The sequence below is a fragment of the Loxodonta africana genome, chromosome 4 (genome assembly GCF_030014295.1).
Source record: "Loxodonta africana isolate mLoxAfr1 chromosome 4, mLoxAfr1.hap2, whole genome shotgun sequence".
NCBI classification, from domain to species: Eukaryota; Metazoa; Chordata; class Mammalia; order Proboscidea; family Elephantidae; genus Loxodonta; species Loxodonta africana.
The window spans coordinates 65,252,472-65,279,726 of NC_087345.1; the positions used below are offsets into that span (position 1 = coordinate 65,252,472).

Sequence of the window (27,255 nt, forward strand, 5' to 3'; positions counted from 1 at the left end):
ATTACTCATCAATTCTTTGAAGCATACTTATATTCCAAACATAAATTTATATCTAAATTTAATCTTGTGTGTTATATTCAAGTTGTTTTAGTCTGCTTTACTTCTAACTGTAGTTAGAAGCTCTCGTCTCCAGGAGTCAGAGTAGAGAATCAAAAAAAAAAAACAAAAAAACTAAAATGTTTTATTTGAACTTAAATCATCTATATGTGCATTTGTTCACATTAAAATTTGTTCATTTTTGTATTATGTGGTTCAGTCTTTTTTTTTTTATATTGGTCTGATGGTTGGAGTTCTAGACTGTATAGCTTCTATAAAGCATGCCCTTTTGTATCATCAAAATTTCCCATTTTAGTTTCTTTAAAGTAAGAGAGAAAGTAGGAAAGCTTGTGAAGCAATGCGAGTGCTGAATCTTTCTAGATTTTACCATGTTGCACAAACTTCTAGAATTGTCTCACCTGTATCTGATATACCTGCAAATTTCTTTACTGATTTTTTTGCAATGAAAAACTTATTCAACTTAGTTATTTCACAGAAAGACTCTTGTATTTTTTCCTTTTCACCCTCATGTTTCATTGATTTATATAATATTTAATTAAATTACTGGGCTTTCATAATGAGTACAACTGCCATAAAAAGGTATGGGGACAAATACAACTTGGTGAACATACAGCTCAACAGGTGGAAACAGAAGGACTGGACTTTTTAAGTGAGTGGACCAGGAGTGTTCAGCGCTCCATTAGCATCAGCATATTTTACAGAGGGAAGGGAGGACATCGGTTAATGCTGTAACCACCCGTTGCCGTTGAGTCAATTCTCACCCATGCCAACTCCATGTATTTCAGAGTAGAATTGTGATCCATAGGGGTTTCATGGCTGTGACCTTTCTGAAGCAGACCACCAGGCCTTTCTTTCAAAGCGCCCCTGGGTGAGTTCAAACCACCAACCTTATGGTTAGTAGTGCAGCACTTAACCATTTGAACCACCCAGGGTTAAGTAGGTTAAAAGAGCCTATATTGTATTTCAGTGGACAGTCTGGAAATCAAAGATAGAAAATCTAATGCATAAAATGGCATTTGCTTGGAGTGTCCTAGCCCCCAAGGAAATTTTCCAAGAGTCCTTTATAGACACATCTAAACCAGTTTCCTCAGCTGTAAAATGATAATAATACCTAACTCACAGGATTGTGGAAAGGGTTAAACAATACAGTGTAGATGAAAGTACATTAAATATTAAGTTGCTATGCCTGTTAGTAATATTCAGTCAGAGCACTGGGAAAAAGAGTGTTGTTGTTGTTGTTAGGTGCCATGGAGTCAGTTCCAACTCATAGCAACCCTATGTACAATGAAACAAAATACTTCCGGGTCCTGCACCATCCTCACAATCGTTGTTATGCTTTAGCCCATTGTTGCAGCCACTGTGTCAATCCATCTCACTGATGGTCTTCCTCTTTTTTGCTGACCCTCTACTTTACCAAGCATGATGTCCTTCTCCAGGGACTGGTCCCTCCTGATAACATGTCCAATGTATGGGAGACAAAGTCTTGCCATCCTCGCTTCCAAGGAGCATTCTAGCTGTACTTCTTCCAAGACAGATTTGTTTGCCTTTTTGGCAGTCCAAGGTATATTCAATATTCCTTGCCAACACCACAATTCAAAGGCATCGATTCTTTTTCCAGCTTCCTTATTCATTGTCCATCTTTGTCATGCATCTGAGGCTGTTAAAAATACCATGGTTTGGATCAGGTGCACCTTAGTCCTCAAAGTGGCATCTTTGCTTTTTAACACTTTAAAGAGATCTTTTGCAGTAAATTTGCCCAATGCAATATGTCCTTTGATTTCTTAACTGTTGCTTCCATGGGTATTGATTGTGAATTCAAGTAAAATGAAATCCTTGACAACTTCAAGCTTTTCTTTGTTTATCATGTTGTTATTTATTGGTCCAGTTGTGAAGATTTTCGTTTTCTTTATGTTGAGATGTAATCCATACTGAAGGCTCTAGTCTTTTATCTTCATTAGTAAGTGCTTCAAGTCCTCTTCACTTTCAGCAAGCAAGGTTGTGTCATCTGCATATCGCAGGTTGTTTATGAGTCTTCCTCCAATTCTAATGCTCCATTCTTCTTCATATAGTCCAGTTTCTCTGATTATTTGCTCAGCATACAGATTGAATAAGTATGGTGAAAAGACACAACCCTGTTGCACACTTTTCCTGACTTTAAACCACAAAGTATCCCCTTGTTCTGTTCGAATGATTATCTCTTGGTCTATGTATAGGTTCCACATGAGCACAATTAGGTGCTCTGGTATTCTGATTATTTGCAATGTTATCCATAATTTGTTATGATCCACACATTCGAATGCCTTTCATGGTCAATAAAACACAGGTAAACATCTTTCTGGTATTCTCTGCTTTCAGCCAAGATCCATCTGACATCAGCAGTTATATCTTTCGTTCCACATCCTCTTCTGAAACCAGCTCAAATTTCTGGTAGTTCCTATTATGTACTGCTGCAACTGCTTTTGAATGATTTTCAGCATAACTTTACTCATGTGTGATATTAATGATATTGTTCAATAATTTCCACATTCTTTTGGTTCACCTTTCTTTGGAATGGGTACAAATATGGATCTCTTCCAATCAACTGTCCTCCAAATTCCTTGACATAGAGTAGTGAGTACCTCTAGTGCTACATCCGTCCCTTGGAACATCTCAGTTGGTATTCTATCAATTCCTGGAGCCTTGTTTTTCTCCAGTATCCTCAGTGCAGCTTGGACTTCTTCCTTCAGTACCATTGGTTCTTGATCATATGCTACCTCCTGAAATGGCTGAACATCAACCAATTCTTTTTGGCACAGTGACTCTGTATTCTTTTCATCTTCTTTTGATGCTCTCTGCTTTATTCAATATTAAGAGTAATTACAATAAATTTAGGGAATTTATTGTAATTTAGATAATCTGACCCATTCTGTTTCTCTTACATGCTTATATAACCCAATGAAACTGGGCATCTTCTTTTTTTCATTAATCACCACTTTCAATGTGATGATACATGTGTTTAGCTCAAAGAGCAAAATCTCTTTGGTTTTGAATGTGCATTACCTAAAAGGAAAGTAACTTAAAAAGACTTTTTGTTTGTTTGTTTGTTTGTTTTTACAGGCAACTACACTTCTAGCTAGATTTCCTTTTTCTTTAAACACAAATGCCCCAATTTGAGGAGGGGAGTAGGACCAAAGGAAGAAAAAACTCATAAAAATATGAGTTTGCCTTGCTTATGTTAATATTCTACTTTTGCTATAAAGCACTGATTACAAAGAACCAGTTGATGTCCAGAGCCTTTTGTTCAGGGTTCACTAATTACCTGTTTGCACAAGAGACACAAAATTCTCTGAAAACCTCTTTTTTTCTCCCAAATTATCAATTCTTAGAATTAATAGGTAATTTTACTTAAAAGCATCAGTGCAGCCAGCAAAAGATGATGAGTGATGATTAGGGGGTTATATTCTGCTGAATAGCATGCTATGTGGAATCACCTAGCATTAGTACGGTTTCACAATATTATCTGTAAGCCAGCGTTTTCTTTCCTTGCATTTTCTGCCTCTTCCGTATCATTTTTAGCACCACAATAAAGAAACCTTGAAAAGCTCTTAACGGAAATAATTTGAGCATGAACTTGTGCTCTTAGAAACAAGTATATTTGCAGCTCTCCCCCATCTTGTATTCAAAAGCACCTACACTTTATCTGGTCTCTTTTTCTACTTTCTCCTACAAGGGGGTGGAGGGATGTATTCAGTGTGTAAAAATAAGCTATTGTATCTCAGAAAGGAGATGGGATGTTAATTAAGGGTTGTTTGAATGAACAAGTCACATTGCATTGTCAACTGGGAGCTGGCTGCCAATTTCTTTTTTGGTCAAGAGTCAAGAAAAACATTCAAGAGGACCCCGGCAAGCTTGGGAGAGAAGCAAGCAGTGCTTCCATTTATCAAGTAGGTGCAGAAGGCTGCTCCAGTATTGTTAAGATCAGGGTGCAGGCTGCGAGCTCCAGCTTCACAGTGTTTTTTCCAATCTTGAGAGCCACTTTCCTAAAGAGGGGCCTGCTGCTCAAGTCAGATCACGGACAATGGGGCGCATAGTCCAGACTACAGGACTGCTGAATGCCTCTTTTCTCTGCTCAATACCTTTTTCAAGATTCTTGGCCAATCTTCTTGGACTGATGCGGGAGGCATGAGTTTTAACATACAATAGCACGGGTCTTGAAGCGAAATAATTGATGCTCATTTGAAAGAAACCAGGCAAATTGGTCAGTATGATTTCCTTTAACAAACGGGGGAAATTTTAGACATTTGGCCACTGGTAAATGTGAAGGGAAATCAGTTGCTCTATTTTAAAAAGATTGTTAATGATGTCAGGCAGAGTAAGCCTGCTTGCGTGACAGGCTTGGATGTGGGGTGGCAGGTAAATAGAGCTAAAACAATTTATTTGGTTTGGAAAAGAATTAAAACAGAGAATGCAATGTGTTTTTATTGTAAGGGATGAAGCAGTGACTCCACTAGGTGAAGTGACTTCCTGCGTGACGCTAGCATGTGGAGTATTTGGTACTTCTTAGCATGACACAGCCCCAGAGGTGTGTGTCTTTTGCTTAACATGTCTTCTCCTTTAATTCTGTAATTCTGTGGCTCTTTTGTATCCATAAGTAGTGGTTTTGTTTTCAAGTGTGGTTTGTATGCCTTCGATATAAATGTGAAGAAACAAGTCTCCAAGTATTAAAACATCCTAATTGAAGGCAACAGCTGAAGGAATTTCTATATAAATGTGTGTGTTGGGAGAAACTGATTAGTGCTATTTTAAAAAAAGTATTTCTAAAATTAACATTGCTTCCCTGGGCGCTCCAAGTAAAACATTAATTTTTGCCCTTTGTAGTCTTAATCATTAAAAGAAGTGGTTAAAAAAAAATGAACAGATGCTTTTTTTTTTCAGTTGTTTAAAAGGTAAAATAATACATAACATGAGCTTATATCTATGCTTGCACCTCATTTTGTAGTTTTAGTGATGTGGACTTGATAGAACAACAATCAAATAATATTTAGTGTATGAAAATCTAATCACTTAGGTTAAAAAAAATTATAATCCAGTAGTTATAAAGTATAATAATAGTATTAACATGTTTTGAGTTCTTGCTATGTGCCTGGCTTTGTTCTAAGTGTTTTTCATGTATTAAATCATGAGAAAACTGAGGCCCAGAGAGGTTGGTAGCTTACTCATGTACTCACAGCTAATAAGTAAAAAAAAAAAAAAAATAAGTAGTAGAACAAAAATTTGGACCCATGCTTTCTAATTCCAAAGCCTGCACCTTAACCACCATACAATATTGCCTTGCCTACAACATAATTATTATTACTTTTATCAAGCCCTGCAAAGAGAATCCATGATACAAATATTTTTTTTACAATAATTATGTTATACATGTATTTCTGTGGACCCCATAAGTGAAGAAACCATTGGTCCTAGAAAATATAATACCATAGGTGTATTAATGGTCATTACATCTGCTTTACATACAACAGAAACTTCCTTCTCTGGCATCTAGCACAGTACTGCCATTCTTGTAAGACACCTTAGTTTGATGAAGCAGAAACATGACTTGCCTCAATCATTATGCTAGAACAGCCCTTTTATTTCTAGTTGTCACACGATGAACTGTGAGTCAAATATTTGGATTTAATTTCCCTGTGGAGTTTTGGGAAATTTTGCCATGATTACCTTTCTTATCGAGTTAGTAGCAACAGTGTTTGGAAGGCACAAGTAAAAATAGATACTTAAAAAAAAAAAAACTTTATTGAGTTATAATTTACATACCGTAAAATTCACTTGTTTAAAATGCACAATTCAGTGGCTTTTAGCACACTTACAGAATTATAAAGCTTGATATTTGATTTTTAAAAATTAATTAAAATTCATCTTTGTGATGCTTACATGAAAAGCTCTCTAAGGCTAATGAAAACCATTAATGTTTTCTGTGTTCTTCTTCCCCCTTCCCCAGAAATGTGTGCTATACTGGCCTGAAAAGAGAGGAATATATGGGAAAGTTGAGGTTCTTGTTATCAGTGTGAAAGAATGTGATAACTATACAGTTCGAAACTTGGTCTTAAAGGTAAGATTATGAAGCTATAGCCATCTACAAAGTAGCTGATGATAGAGTATTACATTTCTACTTTGAAATTATTTATCCTCTTAAGTACTACAGATTCAGTTTAAAGAAATTAAGTAATAGAAGATCAAACAGAAATAATAATCATTCCCTAATGCATTTCTTTGTTGTCAGATACTATAGTACCCAACCTATGTGGAATAATTAATGTAAGTAGATATTAAGGAGACTCATTGTGTAGGACGTTATGCTCTTTTAATCTGAATAATTAACACATCTCTGATTGAACTCTTTGAAAGCCTTTAACTAAAGGTTTGGGCTAGAGAGCTTACCATGACTTTTTTTTTTTAATATCACTTTGGTCTAAGCAGCTTTAAGTAAGCAAGGCCTGGAAACTGTGTAAGAGAGAATCTGCACTTGTGGGTGGCTGTGGGTGGCAAGACAGCCCGAAGTGTTGATGAGATCTTCAGAAACTTGGAGTTACAGTAACTTACAGGGACTTTCCCCAGACAAGATTATGTCATAGAAAAATTATCTTGTTGAATTTATTGTAGGCAGATGCTAAGGAAAGTTCCCATGGTATTATTTTTTCCTCTAGAGGATGATCGTCCCAAAGATTTCAATCCTGTCTAGAACATCACTGTTGGGACAGAATCATCTTACAGAGGAAGAGGGTGGAGGCAGAGCTGCAGTGACAGTTTTTATTGAGAGGTGTTGGATAGGAAGCACTTACGGAAAACTATTTTCAACACATGTTCTCCAGTGCCTAGTATAAGCCAAGTCCCCAATCAGGCACTGGGGTGCAAAGATGATGCACAGGGGCCCTGTGCTCAAGGCTTTTTCAATCAAACAACTCCTTTATTGTTGGGATTCCCCACTACTCTTAAATACTGGAATTTGGGTTGAGTGTAGAGGTATTAGAGTGACTGAATGTAAAATTAAGTGTTCTTGTATTGGTTAACCAGTTGCCATTGAGTTGATTCCAACTCATGGCAACCCTATGTGTGTCACAGTAAAACTGTGCTCCACAGCATTTTCAATGGCTGATTTTTCAGAATTAGATCACCAGGCCTTTCTTCCCATTAGCAGCTGAGCATGCTAACCAGAGTCCCTGGGTGGTGCAAATGGTTAACATGCTCAGCTGCATATCAAAAGTTTGATGGTTCAAGTCTACCCAGAAGTACCGGGAACTGATAATGGTATATTGGTTAACAAGTTTATAATAACCTTCCAGGAATACTAATGGAGCAGTAAACACAATATCCCAGTTTTTTCTGGCTACAGTTTCCATCTACCGATTTGTTCATTATAACTAATTATAAACATATATTTAGTATCTGTTATGTATATACTTTCCATGTTAAATGTATATCTCATTTAATAATGGCTGTCAAATGTTGAGATTAGGGTATGCATAGTAAGGCTTCCTCAAGGTGAAAGGGCATTCTTCAAAAGTCTCCTTTTTCCAAAAAGCCATGTTTTCCACCTAGAAATAAGTTTTCTGCAAGCTGGGAGTAATAGAAGGCGCACATTATTGTGGTTTGAATAACTTTTAGTTCCACATGTGAATGGGGTATTTGATGGCTGTTGCTATTTTCAGCAAGGAAGTCACACCCAGCATGTGAAGCATTACTGGTACACCTCATGGCCTGATCACAAGACTCCTGACAGCGCGCAGCCTCTTCTACAGCTCATGCTGGATGTAGAAGAAGACAGACTTGCTTCTGTGGGCCGAGGGCCTGTGGTTGTCCACTGCAGGTAAGGCATGAACTATCCTTTCTGCCTAAGTAACTGTCCATTCTTTGTAAAGTCATAGAGCGGGTGGGAGTTGGGTTTTGCTTCCTGTATGTGACCTTGTTGGTAAATTAAATATTTACAGAAATTGGTTAGTATCCTAATATTTGAGACACTTGACCAAGATGGTAATTACAGAAACGAAGTCACATTTTTAGGGCATCTTCAGAGGGCAATTACACAGTTGACAAAATGCAAGTTGTAGGTGGTTTAGGGAACAGAAAAGCTTAGTCATCTACCTTGAAATTTATATTTCTCCATTCAGTCTCATAAGCCTCATATAACACTAAAAATTACAGATGCGCTGTTTGAAATCAATATTTTTTATGTTGTTTCAAGATGGCACCTGAACTGTACTTGGATTGAATCTTGATAATGTTTATTATTACGTCAAATTTGGTGAAAATCAGGCAACTCTTTTAAAAGTTATCTCATAAAAACTAGATGGAAACAAATTTGGAAGTTCGCCAAAAGGAAAACAAAGTGCTGTTACCAGAACATGGGGTACTGAATGCAGGTGACTAAAGCAAAAGACATCCATGATGGTTCCCTTTCCTAGTTTCTAGCTTAAAGCTCTCCTTGCATAGCTGATGCCTCTTCCCCCTTGTTTTCCTTTTAATATATCCAAACTGAAGCAGGCAATTTAAAATTTGTTTCTAAAAAAAAAAAAAAAACAGCCATATATTCCCCATACTTTCTCAGAATAACTCATGTTGCTTTGTTTAACCTTCTCGTAAGTCTTTTAAGATAGCTCTTGATAATACCTTTAATAAATTTTAAAAACATTATTTTAAATTGTAATTTTAGCTTGATTCTTTTTTGGACCTTTGTAGGCTAATTAAAAGTAAAATTTTCTGTATGTCCATTTATCCAAAGAGGTCATTACCCAGCTTCCAGCAGAGGGCTTGATCCTAAACATAGTTTAAGTTGAGGAAAGACAACTTAATTGGTCATATTTTAGAGCTGGAACTGTTCCCCACCCCAAATCATAAAACAGTCAGGCTATCTAAAATCAACTAGCCACTTCCCTTATAAAACCAGTTCCCCTTCTGATTACTGTTTCTAAGAATGAAACCATCTTTTTTTCCAGGCACTCAACATTCAACGTTGACAGTTATCTTTGGCCATTCCCTTAACTCCATCCTCAGTATCTAATCAGTCACCAGATTGTCTTTCCCTTCAAAGCATCTCCTGTAATCACTTCCTGCCCAACTACCCTAGTTCAGGCCCTTGTGACCTCATCCATGCTTTTAGAAGTAGTTGGCTAATTGCACACACACATCCCCATCCCCACTTTAGCCTACCCTGTGTGTACTTCTCTTGGCTGATGTTCTCCAAACCCTTTTTCATCACATGAAGTCCTGCTCAAAACCTCTGAATGGCTTCCCATTGCCTACAGCAAAATCTTTAAAGTTGGGCCTATGGATGAACTAGGGGGTCAGTGAACTCCTTGAAATTATTTGGACAAATTTAAGTATGTAACCTTATGTGACTTTTTCTGGGGAATAAAAGTTCATCATTTTCTTTCTCAAAAAATAAAAAAAAGTACCATTGGCTTAGAAGATGAAGTCCAAACCTCTTAACTTTCTATATAAGATTCTCCACAGGCCCTATTGGTGACCTGGGTGGCACAAACAGTAAAGTGCTCTACTATTAATCAAAAAGTTAGCAGTTCAAACCCATCCACAGGCACCTTGGAAGACAGATCTGGTGATCTGCTTCTGAAAGGTTTGTCATACTGTGGGGGCTTGTGTGTTGCTGTGATGCTGGCAGCTATGCCATTGGTGTTTAGATACCAGCAGGGTCACCCATGGAGGACAGGTTTCAGCTGAGCTTCCAGACTAAGACAGACTAGGAAGAAGGACCCGGAAGTCTACTTCTGAAAAGAATTAGCCAGTGAAAACCTTATGAATAACAGTGGAACACTGAAAGGTCACAGCCTTGAAAACCCTGTGGAGCATGGAGCAGTTCTACTCTGCACACACAGGGTTGCCATGAGTTGGAATGGACTCAATGGCAACCTAGAACAAAAACATAGGCACCAATGTGCATTCCCTGTCTTATTTCCCACTGTTCCCCTAAAATAACTCTCTCTTCAAATCAAGCTAGTCTACTCATTGTCGTGTATCACATAACCTGTTATGCGTTTGTTCTTTTCTTATACCATTCCCTCACATGGAATATTCTCCCTCACTCATGATAACCAAACTCCTATCGTTATTAGGGTACAGTTCAAGTACTATTTCTTCAATGAAATAAACTTTGTATAGACACTTGAACAAAAAGGGATCCATTCCTCTTCTCAATCTCTCTAGCACTCACATTCAACATGAAACAAGTGCCAACTATGAAAAATGAGTGTTATTTGAATCCCAAGAGGGTAGTTATTAATTCCAAATATGGGGATTGAAGAAAGCATCTAAAAGTTGGAATATGTTGAACTGGGTCTTGAAAAATGACTAGTGTTTGAGCTTTTAAAAGGTGGTAGAGAGGGCATTTCTAACTGAGGGAGCATCTTTAACACAGAAAGAAAATGATTCATATACAGAAGAACAGGTACAGGGACAATTGCAGAAGGACATAAAGCTTGAAAGTTAGTCATATTTGGATTGTGCACAGCCATTAATACCATGGTAGGGAGCTTAGACATTATTCTATAACTAATGGAAGCCATGGACAGTTTGGAGTAGAGAATAATATGATTTGGTCTCTATCTTAGAAAGATGAACCTACAGCTATGTGTATGGTGAATTAGTCCAGGACTTGGAAACCATAATGAGATCATTGCTTTAATTTAATCATAAAGTAAGGAGATGCTGAAAACGTGACCACGGCCTACAGAAAGGGAAGCATGGATCCCAAAGGCTCAGCAGAGGTGGGAAATATAATAGTTGGTAACAGATTGGATGTGTGGGAGGTGAGAGAGGGGGAAGACATTAAAGATGGCTCCAAGATTTCTAGGCTGGAAAAGTTGTGACTGGCTGGTAATACCATTGAGAGGAAAGATAATGAATTCTGTTTTAGATGTATCTAATTTAGATACATTGAATTGAAGCAAGTGCAGAATAGTGACATCAAGAGTGCCAGCTAGGATATGAAATGCCAATCTAGAGTTCAGAAGAAACTTTGGGAATTTAGATATAGATTTGAGAGACATTTACATAAAGACTGTGAGTGGTTGAAATTGCTGAGAGAGACAAAGAGAGAGAGAGAGAAAGGGCTTGTTAGGTTGAGTTTATGAACATACCGTTTAGGGTAAATGAATGTGTAAATCCTTTTGTACAGATAATGTTTCTATTTAACTATCACCTCTACATAAATGATTTGGAAATGATTCCTCTCCTAAACTGAACCGAATCAGTTATTCACTAGACTCCTCGATATTAATATATTCAAGACCAAATCATTTGGTTTCACTACTTCAAATCAGCCCTTATTCCAGAACTCCCTTTTAGCTCAGTGATGCCACCATTCTTCTAGTACTCAAGACTTAGTCATCTTTATGCTTTGCTCACTCCTCAACTTCAGTCCTCGAGACTCATTTTTTGATGCCTGAAGTCGTTCCCCTCCTTTGTACTGCTCATACTTCACCTAAGTTCAGACCCTAATTACCCTTTCTAGAATTATTACAATGCCTTTCTCACTCTTCTTTCCCCCATGACCTCTTCTCACCCCACTAATCCTACTGTTATTTTCTTAGGAGTTGTCAAGTTGATTTCGACTCACAGCAACCCCATGTTACAGAGTAGAACCATCCCATAGCATTCGCTAGGCTGTAACCTTTATGGCATAGCTTCTAGCATCACAGGAACACACAACCCACTGCAACACAACAAACTGACAGACGTGTTGCATATCCCACCAGTATTTCAAATATCAGCAGAGTCACCCATGGTTTCAGCTGAGCTTCCAGACTACGGAAGATGAGGACCTGGTAGTCCACTTCTGAAAAAATTAGCTGGGGAAAATCTTATGAATAGCAGTGAAATATTGTCTGATATAATGCTAGAAGATAAGCCCCTCAGGATGGAAGGCACTCAGAATATGACTAGGGAAGAGTTGCTTCCTCAAGGTAGTGTCAACCTTAATGACATGGAGGGAATCGAGTTTTCAGGACCTTCATTTGCTGATGTGGCATGACTCAAAATGAGAGGAAACAGCTACCAACATCCATTAATAACAGGAACATGGGATGTACAAAGTATGAATCTAGGAAAATTGGAAATGGTCAAAAATGAAATGGAACACATAAACATCGATATCCTAGGCATTAATGGGCTGAAATGCACTGGTATTGGCCACTTTGAATCAGGCAATCATGTGGTATACTATGCTGGGAATGACAAATTGAAGATGAGGTGTCACATTCATCATCAGAAAGAACATTTCAATATCTATCCTGAAGTACAACCTTGTCAGCAATAGGATAATACCTATACACCTTCAAAGAAGACCAGTTAATACAACCATTTACACACCAACCGCTAGGACCAAAGATGAGGAAATTGAAGATTTTGTCCAACTTCTCGAGTCTGAAATTGATGAAACATGCAATCAAGATGCTCTGATAATTACTCCAATCAGAGTGCGAAAGCTGGGAACAAAGAAGAATTGGTAGTTGGAAAATATGGCTTTGGTGATAGAAACAACACCAGAGATTGCATGATGGAATTTTGCAAGACCAACTACTTCTTCACTGCAAATACCCTTTTTCAGCATGGACCTCACTGGATGGAATACACAGGAATCAAATCAACTACATCTGTGGAAAGAGACGATGGAAAAGCTCAATATCATCAGTCGGAACAAGACCAGGGGCCAACTGTGGAACAGACCATCAATTTCTCATATGTAAGTTCAGGTTGAAACTGAAGAAAATTAGAACAAGTCCATGAGGGCCAAAGTATGACCTTGAGTATAGTCTGCCTGAATTTAGAGACCATCTCCAGAATAGATTTGATGCATTGAACACTAATGAATGAAGACCAGACAAGTTGTGGAATGACATCAAGGACATCATACATGAAGAAAGCAAGAGGTCATTAAAAAGACAGAAAAGAAAAGACCAAAAGGGACATCAGAAAAGACTCTGAAACTTGTTTTTGAATGTAGAATAGTTAAAGCAAAAGGAAGAAACGATGAAGAAAAAGAGCTGAGCAGAAGATTTCAAAGGGCCGTTCAAGAAGACTAAGTAAAGTATTATAATGAAATGCGCAAAGACTGGGAAATGGAAAACCAAAAGGGAAGAACATACTTGGCATTTCTCAAGCTGAAAGAGCTGAGGAGAAAATTCAAGCCCCGAGTTGCAATAATGAAGGATTCTTCAGGGAAAATATTAAATGACACAGGAACCATCAAAAGAAGATGGAAGGAATACACAGTCACTGTACCAAAAACAATTGGTCGACGTTGAATCATTTCAGGAGGTAGCATATGATCAAGAACCTATGGTACCAAAGGAAGAAGTCTAAGCTGCACTAAAGACATTGGTGAAAAAGAAGGCTCCAGGAATTGACGGAATATCAATTGAGATGTTTCCACAAATGAACGCAGCACCAGAAGCGCTCACTTGTCTATGCTAACAAATTTGCAAGACAGCTACCTAGCCAACCAACTGAAAGAGATCCATATTTTTGCCCATTCCAAAGAAAGGTGATCCAACAGAATGCAGAAATTATCAGACAATATCATTAATATCACACACAAGTAAAATTTTGCTGAAGATCCTTCAAAAGCAGTCACAGCAGTACATCAACAGAGAACTGCCAGAATTTCAAGCCAGATTCAGAAGAGGACGTGGAATGAGGGATATCATTGCTGATGTCAGGTGGATCTTAGCTGAAAGTGAAGAATGCCAGAAAGATGTTTACCTGTGTTTTATTGTCTAGGCAAAGGCATTCAACTGTATGCATCATAACAAACTACGGACAACATTGCACATAACAGGAATTCCAGAACACTTAATTGTGTTCATGAGGAGATGTACTTAAACCAAGAGGAAGTCCTTCGAACAGAACAAGAGGATACTGCATGGTTTAAAGTCAGGAAAGATGTGTGTCAGGGTTGTATCCTTTGACCGTACTTATTCAATCTATGCGCTGAGCAATTAATCCAAGAAGCTGGACTATGTAACGAAGTATGGGGCATCAAGATAGGAAGAAAGATTCACTAACAACCTGCAACATGCTGACAACACAACCTTGCTTGGTGAAAGTGAAGATGGCTTGAAGCATTTATTGATGAAGATCAAAGACTACAGCCTTCAGTATGGATTACATCTTAACACAAAGAAGACAAAAATCCTCACAAAAATCCCAATAAGCAACATCATAATAAACAGAGAAAAGATGGAAGTTGTCAAGGGTTTCATTTTCCTCAGATGCACAATCAATGCCCATGGAAGCAGCAGTCAAGAAATCAAAAGATGCACTGCATTGAGCAAATCCCCTGCAAAAGACCTCTTTAAAGTGTTAAAAAGCAAAGATGTCACTTTAAGGATTAAGGTGCGCCTGATCCAAGCCATGGTGTTTTCGATCATATTATATGCATGTGAAAACTGGACAATGAATAAGGAAGACTGGAAGAATTGATGCCTTTGAATTATGGTGCTGGTGAAGAATATTGAATCTACCATGGACTGCCAGAAGAGTGAACAAATCTGTTCTGGAAGAAGTACAGCCGGAATGCTCCTTAGAAGCAAGGACGGCAAGACTTCATCTCACATAGTTTGGACATGTTATCAGGAGGGACCAGTCCCTGGAGAAAGACATCATGCTTGGTAAAGTAGAGGGTTTTTGAAAAAGAGGAATACCCTCAATGTGATGGATTGACACAGTGACTGCAAGAATGGGCTCAAACATAACGATTGTGAGGATGGCGCAGAACTAGGCAGTGTTTCATTCTATTATACCTAGGGTCAACGGCACCTAATAACAGCAACAAGAACCTCTATGGGAGCAGATCATCAGGTCTTTCTCCTGCAGAGCTATTGGGTGGGTTTGAACCGCCACCCTTTTGATTATTAGCTGAGAACTTAACTCTTGCACCACGAGGGCTCCTACTCATCCTACTACATATAACCAAATGAAAGAATGTACTTCAAGCGCTTAGCATAGGTCCTAGCTTATATTATTCAATACATGAAAGCTGTTTTATTACTATTACTTCTAATTATTTCAGATTTAAAATTACCCATTTAAAAGAATATAGTTTACCTTTATCATCTTTCCACCACCTTTTTACTCTATATCTTTCCTTTCAGTGCGGGGATAGGTAGAACCGGATGTTTTATTGCTACATCCATTGGCTGTCGACAGTTGAAAGAAGAAGGAGTTGTTGATACACTAAGCATCGTCTGCCAGCTTCGTGTAGACAGGTGAGTGTTTGAGAGATTGTGTAGTGGGGACTTCACTTCAGAACATCATTGTAAGTCACAACCTGATCTGATCAACCTGACTTTGTAAACGTCCCAGGCTCTCAAGTCCTCGATCTCAACAGAGATTTGTGTAAAATGCTTAAGAATGCACATTACATTAAAAAGTCTCTAAGAACATGTTACTTAGAACACCAACCCTCAAAAAGTCCCAAAAGTAAAGCTCATGCCTAATCCTTCTACATCTGATACAGATTGTTCATACCAGTAGCTGTTTCTTCTTTATCTTACACTCTATTCCTTTATATATGAGGATGTTGCAGGACCAGGCAATGTTTCATTCTGTTAAACATACAGTCACTAGGAGTCTGCTACAAGTCTAAGTCCACTCAACAGACCTAACAGCAAAAAACAATTATTTTATATGTACTCTGCATTCTCATTTGACTTAATCATTTACTTTAGGATCTTGATCCTTTAAAATGAGGCATATGTGGTATTATAAAGAGTTGTTTTATAGGCAGGTGGTTCGATCACTTTTGTAATGACATCTATACTACGTTTTGAAGACAAAACCAATAACAAGAAAAAATCTGTCTTCCTTTCTTCATTGCTAAGTGTACCTGAGTCAATGAATAGTTGAGTCAGTGATAAAGTGAACAGATGGTCCTTGAGAGACGGTACAGAGAGAAAGATGCCATAGGGGTATATGAAGTAGCTGGTCTCTATGGTCAGCAATTCAATATAGTGGAAAAAGAGTTGTTCTGAAACGCTGAAAGGCTGGATTCTCTTCTTTCACTTACAGAGCAAATATTCCTTACTCAACTCTTATGCCCTAGGAGTTGTTCTCTATGCTGCAAATACAGCATTAAGCAAGATGAGTGAGGCCCCTGCTCTCTTAGAGTTTACCTATTGACAAAGAGAGAGAGATAATAAACAAGCAAAGAAACATGATAATTTCAAACAGAAATAGATGTTACCCAGACCCTATGAAGTAATAAAACAAAGAGGGTTACAGGGGCTGAGCTTCTTGAACTTCAGCCCTATGACCTGGACTTTCCTAAAAGTGAAACTCTATATAGTTACTTTGAAGATTCATTCAACAGAAAGCGACAAAAGGATTGTTCTGAAGATCTAATGGAGTAGTATATATAAAGCACTTAGAACAGAGCCTGGCACATAATAAGTCTTCAATAATTTGTTCACTGTGTTATCATTGCCATCACCATTATTAAAATTATCAAAAAAGTTTCTCTTATTTCTAAAAATTAAACATTCAAATCCTCCAGTCCAGATTAGGTTTTCCTGCTTCTGTACTTCCAGAGTGACCTGGATTTTCCTCTCTCAGGCATTTCCCCATTCCTACCATTCATTTTTTCTTTTTAAATAATAGCCTTTAAGTCTTTGTACGTGCATAATCCTTATCTTTTTCCTCTTAATTTTGACTCGCTTATTAGAGGCCACTCATCATGCTGGTTAAGATTTGGGGCTCTGGAAAACCAAGGTTTGCATGCATCCTGGCTTCCACCATTTTCTGATTGGGTGGCACTGGTGAATTACTGAACTTCTTCATGCCTCAGTCTTCTCTTCTGAAAAACAGAAATAATAACAGCATCTACCTCATATGGCTGTCGTAAAGATTAAAAGAGATAACCTATGTAAAGTGCCACATCATAAGCATTCAATCAAGTTTAGCCACATTTATTACCAATATATAAAGCAAGTTACCTAAACACACATCTATAAACTGGAGATAATAATATGTACCTCACAGGGTTGCTGTTTACATGAGATTAAACCTGTGAAGCAGTTACTAAAGTGATTAACCTATGTTTCTTATCTTCTCTCCACCCTTTCTACTTCCCCCTTTCCATGCCCCACATGTAACTGCTTCCAAAAAATATTTTCTTTTTGTACACAAGAGTATCTGCTCCCGTTTTCTCTTCTTCTCCCCTTGTAACTGCCATCTTGATCTCCTGCGAACTCCGTGCCTCCTGTACAGTACAGTACATTCTCTACCTGTGATAGGATCCAGATGCTTCACTTCAGACTTTGGGATCTACCTTCACCCAAAAGAAGAACCCTAAGTCAGAAGATAAGAGCTGCCCCTAAAGTGGCCTTGATGTCTCCTGCTTTGTGCTTCGTAAACAAGGGTCTTGCGTTGGAGCCCAAATCCTGTAAGGACTGCAGTTCATACCCCTGAGCCTTGCTTTTCAACTATCTAGGGCCAGAACTCCATAAACACTAGATTCCTGCATAGATATAATCTAACTCCATACCAAGTTGGCCTCTGATACTACCTATCCTGACCCTATTTGGAATGACACCCTGGAAAATGGCCTTGATTTGTTAACTTTTTGTCTCTTGCTACTATTGAATCTTGCCTATTCACCCTCTATCTCCTACCTCCCCCACACGCCTTCATAAGCTGACCTCCATCCACCTTGAATTCTACTTCCTAGTCACATTCTCCTGTCAAGCCCACCAAACCGTCCTTTAGTTTTGAATGGGGTCACAAATACATTTTTTAAACCATTTTTTATAAACCATATCACGATGCTTTTTCTATCTGCTCCGTCCTTCCTAAAAAGAATGGTTAGAAATTTTAGCCTTGGCCTGCTAATTGGAGTCACTACCAAGGTCTTCACATGGGGTTTGTCTTTTTACTCCTGATATGATCTTCAAAACATATTCAACTTCTCTACTGATCTGAAGCCCACAGGCTCTTTACCACCCTGAATTTGAATTACTGCCAATATATGTCTCAATATCTTTCAATCTGATTTATTAATCAGGCTCCCTTCTACATAAATTCCTTCTGAGCAGCTGCTTCTGTTGTTTATGAAATGGATCCTCTCCTTAAAACTTTCCTTGAAAGGTCTTCCCTCTACCTTCCTTCCTTCACAAGATCAACATCAATTTTCCTTTTCTTGTCTCTTCCTTCTTTTGTTGACTCCTCCACTTATAATGAAAAATAAAAAAGAAAATCTTTTTTTTACCCCACCTTACCTTTTTTCCTCTGCCCCTCTTCCCTCCTGTTCCAATTCTTCAGCATTTTCCTGTCATGTTGTTGTTAGGCTCCAACTCACAGTGACCACATATATAACAAAATGAAACATTGCCAGGTCCTGCACCATCATTTTTAAAATTTTAATTTGTAGCTGACCACTGTCATTGACCATGTCCATGACTCATGCCAGTAAAGGGAAAGCTGATCTCAGCAAATCCAAACATTCACCTTTCTGCCCTTGCAGCTTTCCTTTCTTCATCAGTCCTTCAAGCTTTGTCCACATACCTGGTTTCCCTGGCTTTCCTTGACTCCAGCTCGGGATCTGTCTTCAGACATTCCAGAATGCACTATTTCACAACTGGGAAATTTATTTAATCATGGGGTCCCCACCATGGTCTTCAAAGCATATGTTTCATTTAATACCCCAAATAAACCTGAAAATAGAAAAAGAGGTGTTCTTTACCCCCTCCCCACTTTTTTTTTTTTTTTTAATGAGGAAACAATTCAAGAGATCGAGTAACTTGTCCATGGTGGTGTAGCTTAGAGAGTGGCAGAATGGACCTCTTTGGAATCCAGGACTTGTGATTTCTAACTCAAAAGATATACAACTGTAGATAAAAGTAAACAGGTTCTTGGAACATGTTTCTTGTAAAACTACTTCACAAAGACATCTCTCTTTGATAATGTTCTGCCAATTAAAAAAAAAATGCAGTGACTTCATGACACCATCATTTTTAAAACAGTGTTTATTATGAATGAGTGTTATTTCATCAAAGAATGAGGTGATATTGTCAGAAGTTGCCTTAACAGTACACTTCGAAGGACATAGGAAGGTTTTATCAACCCAAAATATCCATTTATGGTGAATGTCTAAAATGCTACTATTAGAGAGTCAATCTTTGGCTAAAAGAATCATTCCTTTAGAAAGTTCACATAACCTGGGGATGAGGGTGAGGGTAACACTTTCTATCTTCTCAGATATTAACACTTTAATCTAAAGCAGATGATCTATCCTTTCTACAATGACAGCTAAACAGAGTCTAACTCTCAGCATTAGGAACACATTTAGAACATAGGCTTTGATGGAGAGAAATTGAACAGAGGGTTCCAGAAGCTGGGCATACCTTGATGAGGCCCTGTTGTTGGGAAGACTAGAAGATTATCTCTGGGCACTGGGAAGGTGAGGGACGTTAGGAGGGAGCAGAAGAGCTCTAGCAAGGGACTCCTTAGGTAAGATCAGCTACAGAATTTGTGGGGCTCAGTGCAAAATTAAAATGTGGTGCCTCTTGTTGAAAAATTTATTAAAAATTTCAAAATGATGACAGCAGAGTATTAACCCAAGTACAAAGTCCTTTAAAGCATGAGGAGAGATGAGCCAGCATTACTGTCCAGGTCACAAGTCCATGAAGCTGGCCTGGCTTTCAGGTGTTTTTAGGATGGGTGTTTGTAGATGGGCCTGCATCCCATGCCTTATTCCCTGTTGAAGAGGCACTGAGATCTCTGCTCAGAGTCAAAACCCATTGCCGTTGAGTCAATTCCAACTCATAACAACCCTATAGGACAGAGTAGAATTGACCCATAGAGTTTCCAAGGAGCACCTGGTGGATTCAAACTGCCAACATTTTGGTTAGCAGCTGTAACACTTAACCACTACACCAGCAGGGTTTTAGTGCTTCTGAGTGACGTATACATTCATTCATTCAACAGACATTTACCAAACACCTATTACTGGACATACATCAGGTGCTTGAGTATAGAAAGATGGATTCCCTTCAGACTTTTCCAAACTAGGTTTCTTAGGGCATTGTTTACCTAACACTTTTTTTACTGAGTATCTACTTAAGTTCCAGGCCCTCTTAGACAGTATTCAAGCAATAAATAAATAGGTTCTCAATTAAATTTGAGAAAAAGTTATATACTATACATTTTTTTAATTCCTCCTCACTTGGAGATTCACAGTAAGCATTAATGTACTAAAATGGCCTGAAAATTTTCCCAGCAGAAAAACTCGTTTAACTTCATTTAAGCTCTCTTTTACAAACTTATCTGACCACAAAAACATTTAAATGGTCAGCAAAGAAGTTGTAAAATAATACATACAAAGTGTTCTTTCAAGAAGTTTGCTGATGAAGAAAAGACTGAAGATAGAATAGTAATTTGAGCCCAGGCCAAAAAATAAGCAAACAAAAAAGTCATCATCTAGTTGATTCTGGCTCATGGCAACCCCATGTGTGACAGAGTAGAACAGCTCCATAGGGTTTTCTTGTCCGTAATCTTTGTGGAAGCAGATTATCACAGCTTTCTTCTGAGGTGCCACTGGGTGTGTTCACACCGCCAAACTGCAGGTTAGTTAGTCCAGCACAAAGCATTTGCACCATCCAGAGACCTTTGAGCCTGGGCAGGAACCATTAAAAAGGGAGAAGAAAGATTGGGCTGGCTAATTGGAAGCATTCAGCTGAGTATAATAAAGGATAGAACAAAGACAAAATATCAGAGCACTGATGTTTTCTACTCTGGCAGAGTACAAGCTCCTTTCCTGTCCTTTTAAACAATGGCCTCTCCCCACTCGTAATCCAAAGCTGCACACTATGCATCTTCTTTTTATAGTCCACCCCTACCACTTTTAGCTGCCTCCTCTGAGAAGTCCCAGGACCCTGCCCTCAGCAAAGAAAAAGACAAGGAAGTAATTTGGACACTTGAAATGGGACGTGTTTCTTGACCAATCAGTCAAAAGTTTGAGGATTGGGCAGGATCAAAATCTTGATTAAAAAAATTACAATGTCTGATCATCACTATTCAACATGACAAGAACAAGTGATTTATACTCCAATCATGGATTTTTTATAATGCTGAGTTTTAGTTTTGGGAGTTTTACAAATAAATTCAAATGGTCCAATTTAGAGATGAGAGTGTTATGCTGAATGGATGTTTCCAGTAAAACAACAATGACAAAGCCATTTGGTAGATTCCTCATTCTCTGGCAAGTCATTATTTTTATTGGCCTGAGGGCAACTTCTATTAATAGAGGCTACAGTCCTCGTTGCAGACTCATGAGTCTGTGATTCTCCTTTTAATAATACTTTTGACCATATTTTGAACTAAAATGAATTTTTTTTTTCCAAGTAGGAGTTCAAATTCAATACAAGGAACCCACAGGTGTTTTATTTAGAAGTGCAGTAATGGATCATTCCTTCATTCCCACTGTGTTCATTTTTAATTAAAAGGTGAAGTGGGTAGTATGCCAATTGGGTTAGAGCACTGGCTGTTGGCAACTAGAGAGTGTGGTGGCAGAAATCTCTGCAGCAGATATCACAGAGTTTCATGCTAATCTTGGCCTGGCCCCTAATTTCCTACATGATCTCTTGTCCACTCTAGGTGTCTGTTTACACGTGTAAAAAGAGAGGTAGAGTGTATCAGTAGTCCTCAGCTTCTTCTGGTATGAGGATCCTATTTTTAAGATATCTCATGGACTGCCACCTGATAGTTGTATTTTGAATCCCATAATACTTCTAAATTAGTTTTCATTCTACGACTCACAACAGCACCTATATACATTTGAAGACTAGTAATACATACGTAAACCAAAAATCAATTGTCATCGAGTTGATTCTGACTCAAGGCGACTCAATGTGTGTCAGACTAGAACTAGGTGCCATAGTGTTTTCAGTGGCTGATTTTTTTGGAAGTCAAACTGCAGATCTTTCTCCCAAGACACCTCTGGGTGAATTTAAACCCCAACCCTCCAATTAGCAACCGACTACATTAACCTTTTGCACCACCCAGGGTAGTGCATGTATATTTATTTGGTCTACCAATAATGTTTGAGCACAAGTGGGTTTAAGAACCCTTCTAATAAGTTGCCTATGCCACCCTGGGATTCAGTGATTGGAAATGATGGGTTGGATCTCTAAGACTGCATTCAGGTATAGCATTCTTTGATTTTTCAATCTTTGCTTCAGTGAAGAATAATAGAACGGCAACAATAGACAGTCATAGCCTTTGCTAAATACCTACTAGTAAAACCCAAACCCACTGCCGTCGAGTCAGTTCCAACTCATAGTGACCCCATAGAACAGAGTAGTACTGCCCCATAGAGTTTCCAAGGAGCGCCTGGCGGATTTGAACTGCCAACCTTTTGGTTAGCAGCCATAGCACTTAACCACTACGCCACCAGGGTTTCTACCTACCAGTAAAAAATAAATAAATAAAGGGATGGTTAAATAACGATTTATGGCCTCCAGAATATTGTAAAAACCTCTCATTCTTTTCAGGGGGAAATCTTAAAAGGGGTGAATGACTTATTCAACATCATACAACAAATTTTGACTGTCTTTTTTTTTTCTTTAACACCCTGAACTGAGCTATCAATTTTGCTCTACTTAGATTGGCTCAACTCTGGATTTGTATAGTTCCAAAGGCTATTGTTTTCTGGGGTGGAAGATCTAAATGGGTTAAGCCCAAGATTAAGGGAGAGAAAGTTCACATTCTAATCCTTTCTTTCATAATGACCCTGAACTAGTTGCTATAGAAACCAGAGCAAATTGATGGTTTTAGTTTAGGTTACTTATTATTAGTATCTGAAATGTGAAACACAATGAATTTTCCGTTGGTCAGCATGGTTGTGGAAACTTGCTCAATCAAGTTTTCCTGTTAATGGAAGGTTAGCATCCACATACAGGTCAACAGTGTTCAAAATTTATAGTGAAAAAAAGGACCCATAACAGTAGTACTATACTGAACACACTGTAAACATTTTTTATTGTTTAGAAAGTCTTTTCATACTATGCTTAAATCCTTTACTCTTAAATATGACAAAATTGTTGTGACTGTACCACCTAATTAAGAATTCCCTTTGATATAATGGTAAATTCACCAGCTTTCACCATATTTAGCTCATTTAGGCTTGTACACACCAAGGTTTCACAGTGTGAGGTAGTGACAGAAGGTCCTTTATACCCTGAGTGTGAGAGAGGCATCTGCCCCTTTAAAAAATAACAATCATCCATAGTAATAACTTGGTCCAGGAAACTCAGGAAATGCCTCACAAACATAGATTTTACAGGAGAATGACAGCACGGCTATACTGATCATCAGAAGACAAATAGTTGGGGAGGAAAGGAATGTGCTCCATCGCAGGTTGACCTCAGGCACTTTTTCCCTCATCGTAATCCTTTTAACCCCATTTGGCACCTCTGAACTCTGGAAGAATTTGAAAGAAGAATTTGGGAAATGAAACGTGTAAAAGAATATTTGGTTTCAAGGCCTTTTTCTTCCCTCCCTCCTGCAACAACAACAAAAAAAAAAAAAACAGGAAACAATCTAATTTTCTTTTCTGAGAGTCAATGGTGAAGTCTGTAATTGTCTTCATACATCCTTAATGCAGAGGCCTTATTTTGGAATGACATTCAAAGGCCTTACTTGTAGTTTTCCAGACAGGATAGAAAAATGTGTCCAGTGTGCATCAGATCATTGTTTACATTTTTGATTAATCACTTTAGTTTGGTGATTTTCTTTCCTTTTTCTTTTTTTCACTACAGGGATCTAAAAGAAAGAATGCACGTACCATCAATTTCTGAGGCTAATATGGTGCCTCAAAAATATTCTTTTCTTAAAATTTCTACCTATTGGTATAATTTTTACCAGCCCTCACCTGACATTTATCCGTATCTCTCTGCATTCCCAAACAATCACAAAGACCCCCTAATTAATGAATTTCAAAGATCTCATTTGAAGATTAAGAATTCAACATTTTGCTTTACTTATTTTGAAGACATTAGTAGATAAAGCCCTAGAAACTGGTATGGATTTGCTTGATGTTACAGTTCCTGAGATCGTAAGAGGTCCTCTTCATAAAAGAGATTGTACCAACTGAATTTCCTGTGAGGTTGCCAAACAACCTTTTCTTTCTCAGCTTTCCTTCTTCTCAGCTTAGAGTTAATTGAGTGTTAACCTGGGCATTCAGAAGAAAACTGGCTAATTAAAAAAAAAAAAAATGGACCTCAGGATATGCTAGGGTTGTCACCGAATTACATTTCATCTATGCTGGTTTTTATGCCCTATAATCCTTTGGGACACATCTATTTCAGAGAAAGTGTCTGTGTTCTGAATGTTGCTGTTACGCTACCATCGAGTTGACTCCGACTGATGGCAACCTTACGTGCTACAGAACAAAACATTGCCTGGTCCTGCATCATCATCACAATCACCAGCATGTTCCAGGCCATCATTTAGACTATTGTGCCAATCCATCTCACTGAAGGTCTCTTATGCCCTCATTGGCCCTATACTTCACCAAACATGATGTCCTCCTCTAGCAATTGTTGCCTCTTAATGGCATGTCCAAAGTAAGCAAGTTAGTATTCTGTCATGATCCATAAGGTTTTCATTGGCTAATTTTAAACTCTGGTGGCATAATGATTAAGTGCTACAGCTGCGAACCAAAGGGTCTGCAGTTTGAATCTGCCAGGTGCTCCTTGGAAACTCTGTGGGGTAGTTCTACTCTGTCCTATAGGGTCGCTATGAGTCAGAATCAACTTGAAGGCACTGGGTGGGTTTTTTGGGAATTTTTAGAAATAAGTCACTGGGCCTTTCTTCCTTGTTTTAGTCTGAAAACTCCACTGAAACCTGTCCACTGTGGGTGACCCTACTGGTATTTGAAATACCGGTGCCTGAGCTTCCAGTATGGTATATAACACACAAGCCACCACAGTACAAGGAACTGACAGGTGGATGTTCTAAATACCAAGTTAGAATTAGTCAAAATATTTATGTCCAATTCTGCCTCACTGATCTGACATCTGTGTAAAGATATGGGGAAAGCCTTTGTAGGAGGGACCCAGACACATATCACAGCTGGACCCAAATTATAGAAACAGACATTAGTCACACTCAACTCATGCCCAAACTCTCGGCACTTTACCCATGAGGCCTATTAACGTCCACACTTTTGTTCTAAATTTACTGCACCAAACTTTACCAGAAGAATTCCAGATTTGAAAATAATAAAAAGCAAAGGAGCTTAAGTTCCATTGTTAGACCAGAAGTGAGTCACTGCTGCAGAATTTCTTCTGTCTACTGATTAGGCCGGATACACACTGGGCGGTGCGGCAGGAAAGGCTGTTGCTCTCTGTTTGTGTGAGTTAATAGTCACAAAAGGTCACAATTTTAACATGTTAACAACCAAATCTGTCTCTTGGGCACCTGGAGGGGTTTTTTCTACATACTCTTCCAGAAGCAAAGGGAAAAGCTACATTTTTTTTTTTTTTTTTTTGCCTTCCTAACCTGAGTTTACCCCCAGTTGACATAGCTACGTGCTTCCCTGCATGGAGATTGAGACTACCCTGATTTTTGTGTCTGGCAGGGCTAAAGGGATATGAGCTATCTGACATTTCTGGAAGGGTAGCATCTCTGAATCCTCTCTGGCCTAGCCAAACCCAGTGTTCATATTCTGTAGCCATGTAGCCACTTTTACAAAAAAAAGAAAAAAAAAACTTTCTTCCAGATTATGAAATGGAGCATAATCAGGGTGACCAAATAATTTATCATCTAAACCAAGACATTTCTGAGGGTGAAAGGCAGCCCTTTTAATTACACCAGGGCAGCAGGTCTGTTCTAAGCAAACCACAATGCATGATCACCATAGGCAGTGTTAACTAAGCAGTTAGCAAAAGGATAAGAAAAAGAATATGCAGCATTTATTTAGTACTCACTGGAGTCTCTGGGTGTTGCAAACAGTTAAGCACTCAGCTACTAACTGAAAGGTTGGCTGTTCAAACCCTCCACCCAGAGGATTCTCAGAAGAAAGTCCTGATGATTTCTTTCCAAAAGGCCACAGCCATGAAAACCCTGTTCTGTTGTGCATGGATGGGGTCACCATGAGTCAGGAGCCAACTCAGTGGCAGCTAACGGCAGCAACAAAGATCAACAGAGTCTTCTATATATCCGTATAGGCAACTGGAAGTTTATTGAATATTTTCAAAGATGAGAGTGAAGAATCATCCCTGAATTGGAACCAGCCTCCACTGAATGCATCTAGGATGCCCTTTGTCTTCTTTTAGCTCAGCATTTATGTGTTTTCACATGATGCAAAAAATAGGATAGTCTGGGTAACATACTTGACAAGTATTTACCTAGGACTACTAAATGCTTTTTATTGCTGCAAATATGAGAAGACAGAGACATTATGCCTGCCTCAGAGAACCTACAGCCTTGCTGTAAACAAATTTGGAATGAGACTAGACAGTGCATAATACGATATCTAATTAGTTATAATAAATATTCTACTTTGGTTCTACCTTTTTTTTAATGATTTTGATGAAAATATATAAGGTTTGCTGATTAAATATCTGGAAAGACACAGCTGGTAGTGAGAAATGGAAAACTAATATACTGAATGACAGAAATCATGATTTCAGTAAACAAGAATGTTATGTGAAACTAACAAGTTGAAGTTAATAGGAATAAAAAGAAAGTCCTACATTTAGTTTCAAAAAGTCAATATATAACTACAGGATGGGAGAGAGCTATAATTTTCACATTCAAAAAAATCCTGCAGACTTTTTGGTTAACCTAAACCTATACCTTCATTCACTATCCTAAAATGCTTGGTGAGCACCTGCTGAGTGCCAGGCACCATGTAGGCATCTCATCATCCAATGCACCTGCAAATGCAAACTTAAGAGGTTCTCCTTGTTCTGTAATGTGTACTACTCAGGGGAGGAAATATTTCTACTGACTGGAACACATCTGGAGTAGACACAACACTCTAAGAAGATCATGTTTGATAAAACTGCCTATAGAAGAGAGAGACTATATTGTTTAATGACAGGGAAACCAGGCTGTAGAGAGTATTGAGTAAGCACAGGATGTTTAGTCTAGAAGAAAAGATTATGGGGCTTTGATGGTTGTTTTCCAACATTTACAGTGCTATTATGTGAC

General features: G+C 38.3%; 2 protein-coding genes across 7 annotated transcripts in view; one reads left to right on the forward strand and one right to left on the reverse strand.

Moving 5' to 3' along the window:
• PTPRR (protein tyrosine phosphatase receptor type R) overlaps positions 1–27,255 on the forward strand; it is a 166,279-nt gene that overhangs the window by 122,932 nt on the left and 16,092 nt on the right. For 2 of the 4 annotated variants that reach the window (XM_064283877.1, XM_064283878.1), the window contains 4 exons: positions 6,035–6,145; positions 7,743–7,900; positions 15,198–15,311; positions 23,856–26,522. In XM_064283877.1, the coding sequence (XP_064139947.1) occupies positions 6,035–6,145; positions 7,743–7,900; positions 15,198–15,311; positions 23,856–24,102 (630 nt within the window). In that variant the 3' untranslated portion in view covers positions 24,103–26,522. Of the gene's footprint in view, positions 1–6,034; positions 6,146–7,742; positions 7,901–15,197; positions 15,312–23,855; positions 26,523–27,255 lie in introns of those variants that run through there. The other 2 variants (XM_064283879.1, XM_023558889.2) reach the window with 1 other exon arrangement.
• Positions 1–27,255, reverse strand: part of LOC111753047 (craniofacial development protein 2-like) — a 59,290-nt gene that overhangs the window by 13,571 nt on the left and 18,464 nt on the right. Inside the window, exons 3-4 of one of the 3 annotated variants that reach the window (XR_002787900.2) lie at positions 18,604–18,752; positions 6,669–16,897 (exon numbers count right to left, since the gene is read on the reverse strand). The exons of 1 other annotated variant lie outside the window; for it this stretch is intronic. The gene's annotated coding sequence lies outside the window, so the exon portion shown is untranslated. Of the gene's footprint in view, positions 1–6,668; positions 16,898–18,603; positions 18,753–18,798; positions 23,860–27,255 lie in introns of those variants that run through there. One more of the 3 variants, XR_010321797.1, reaches the window with a different exon arrangement.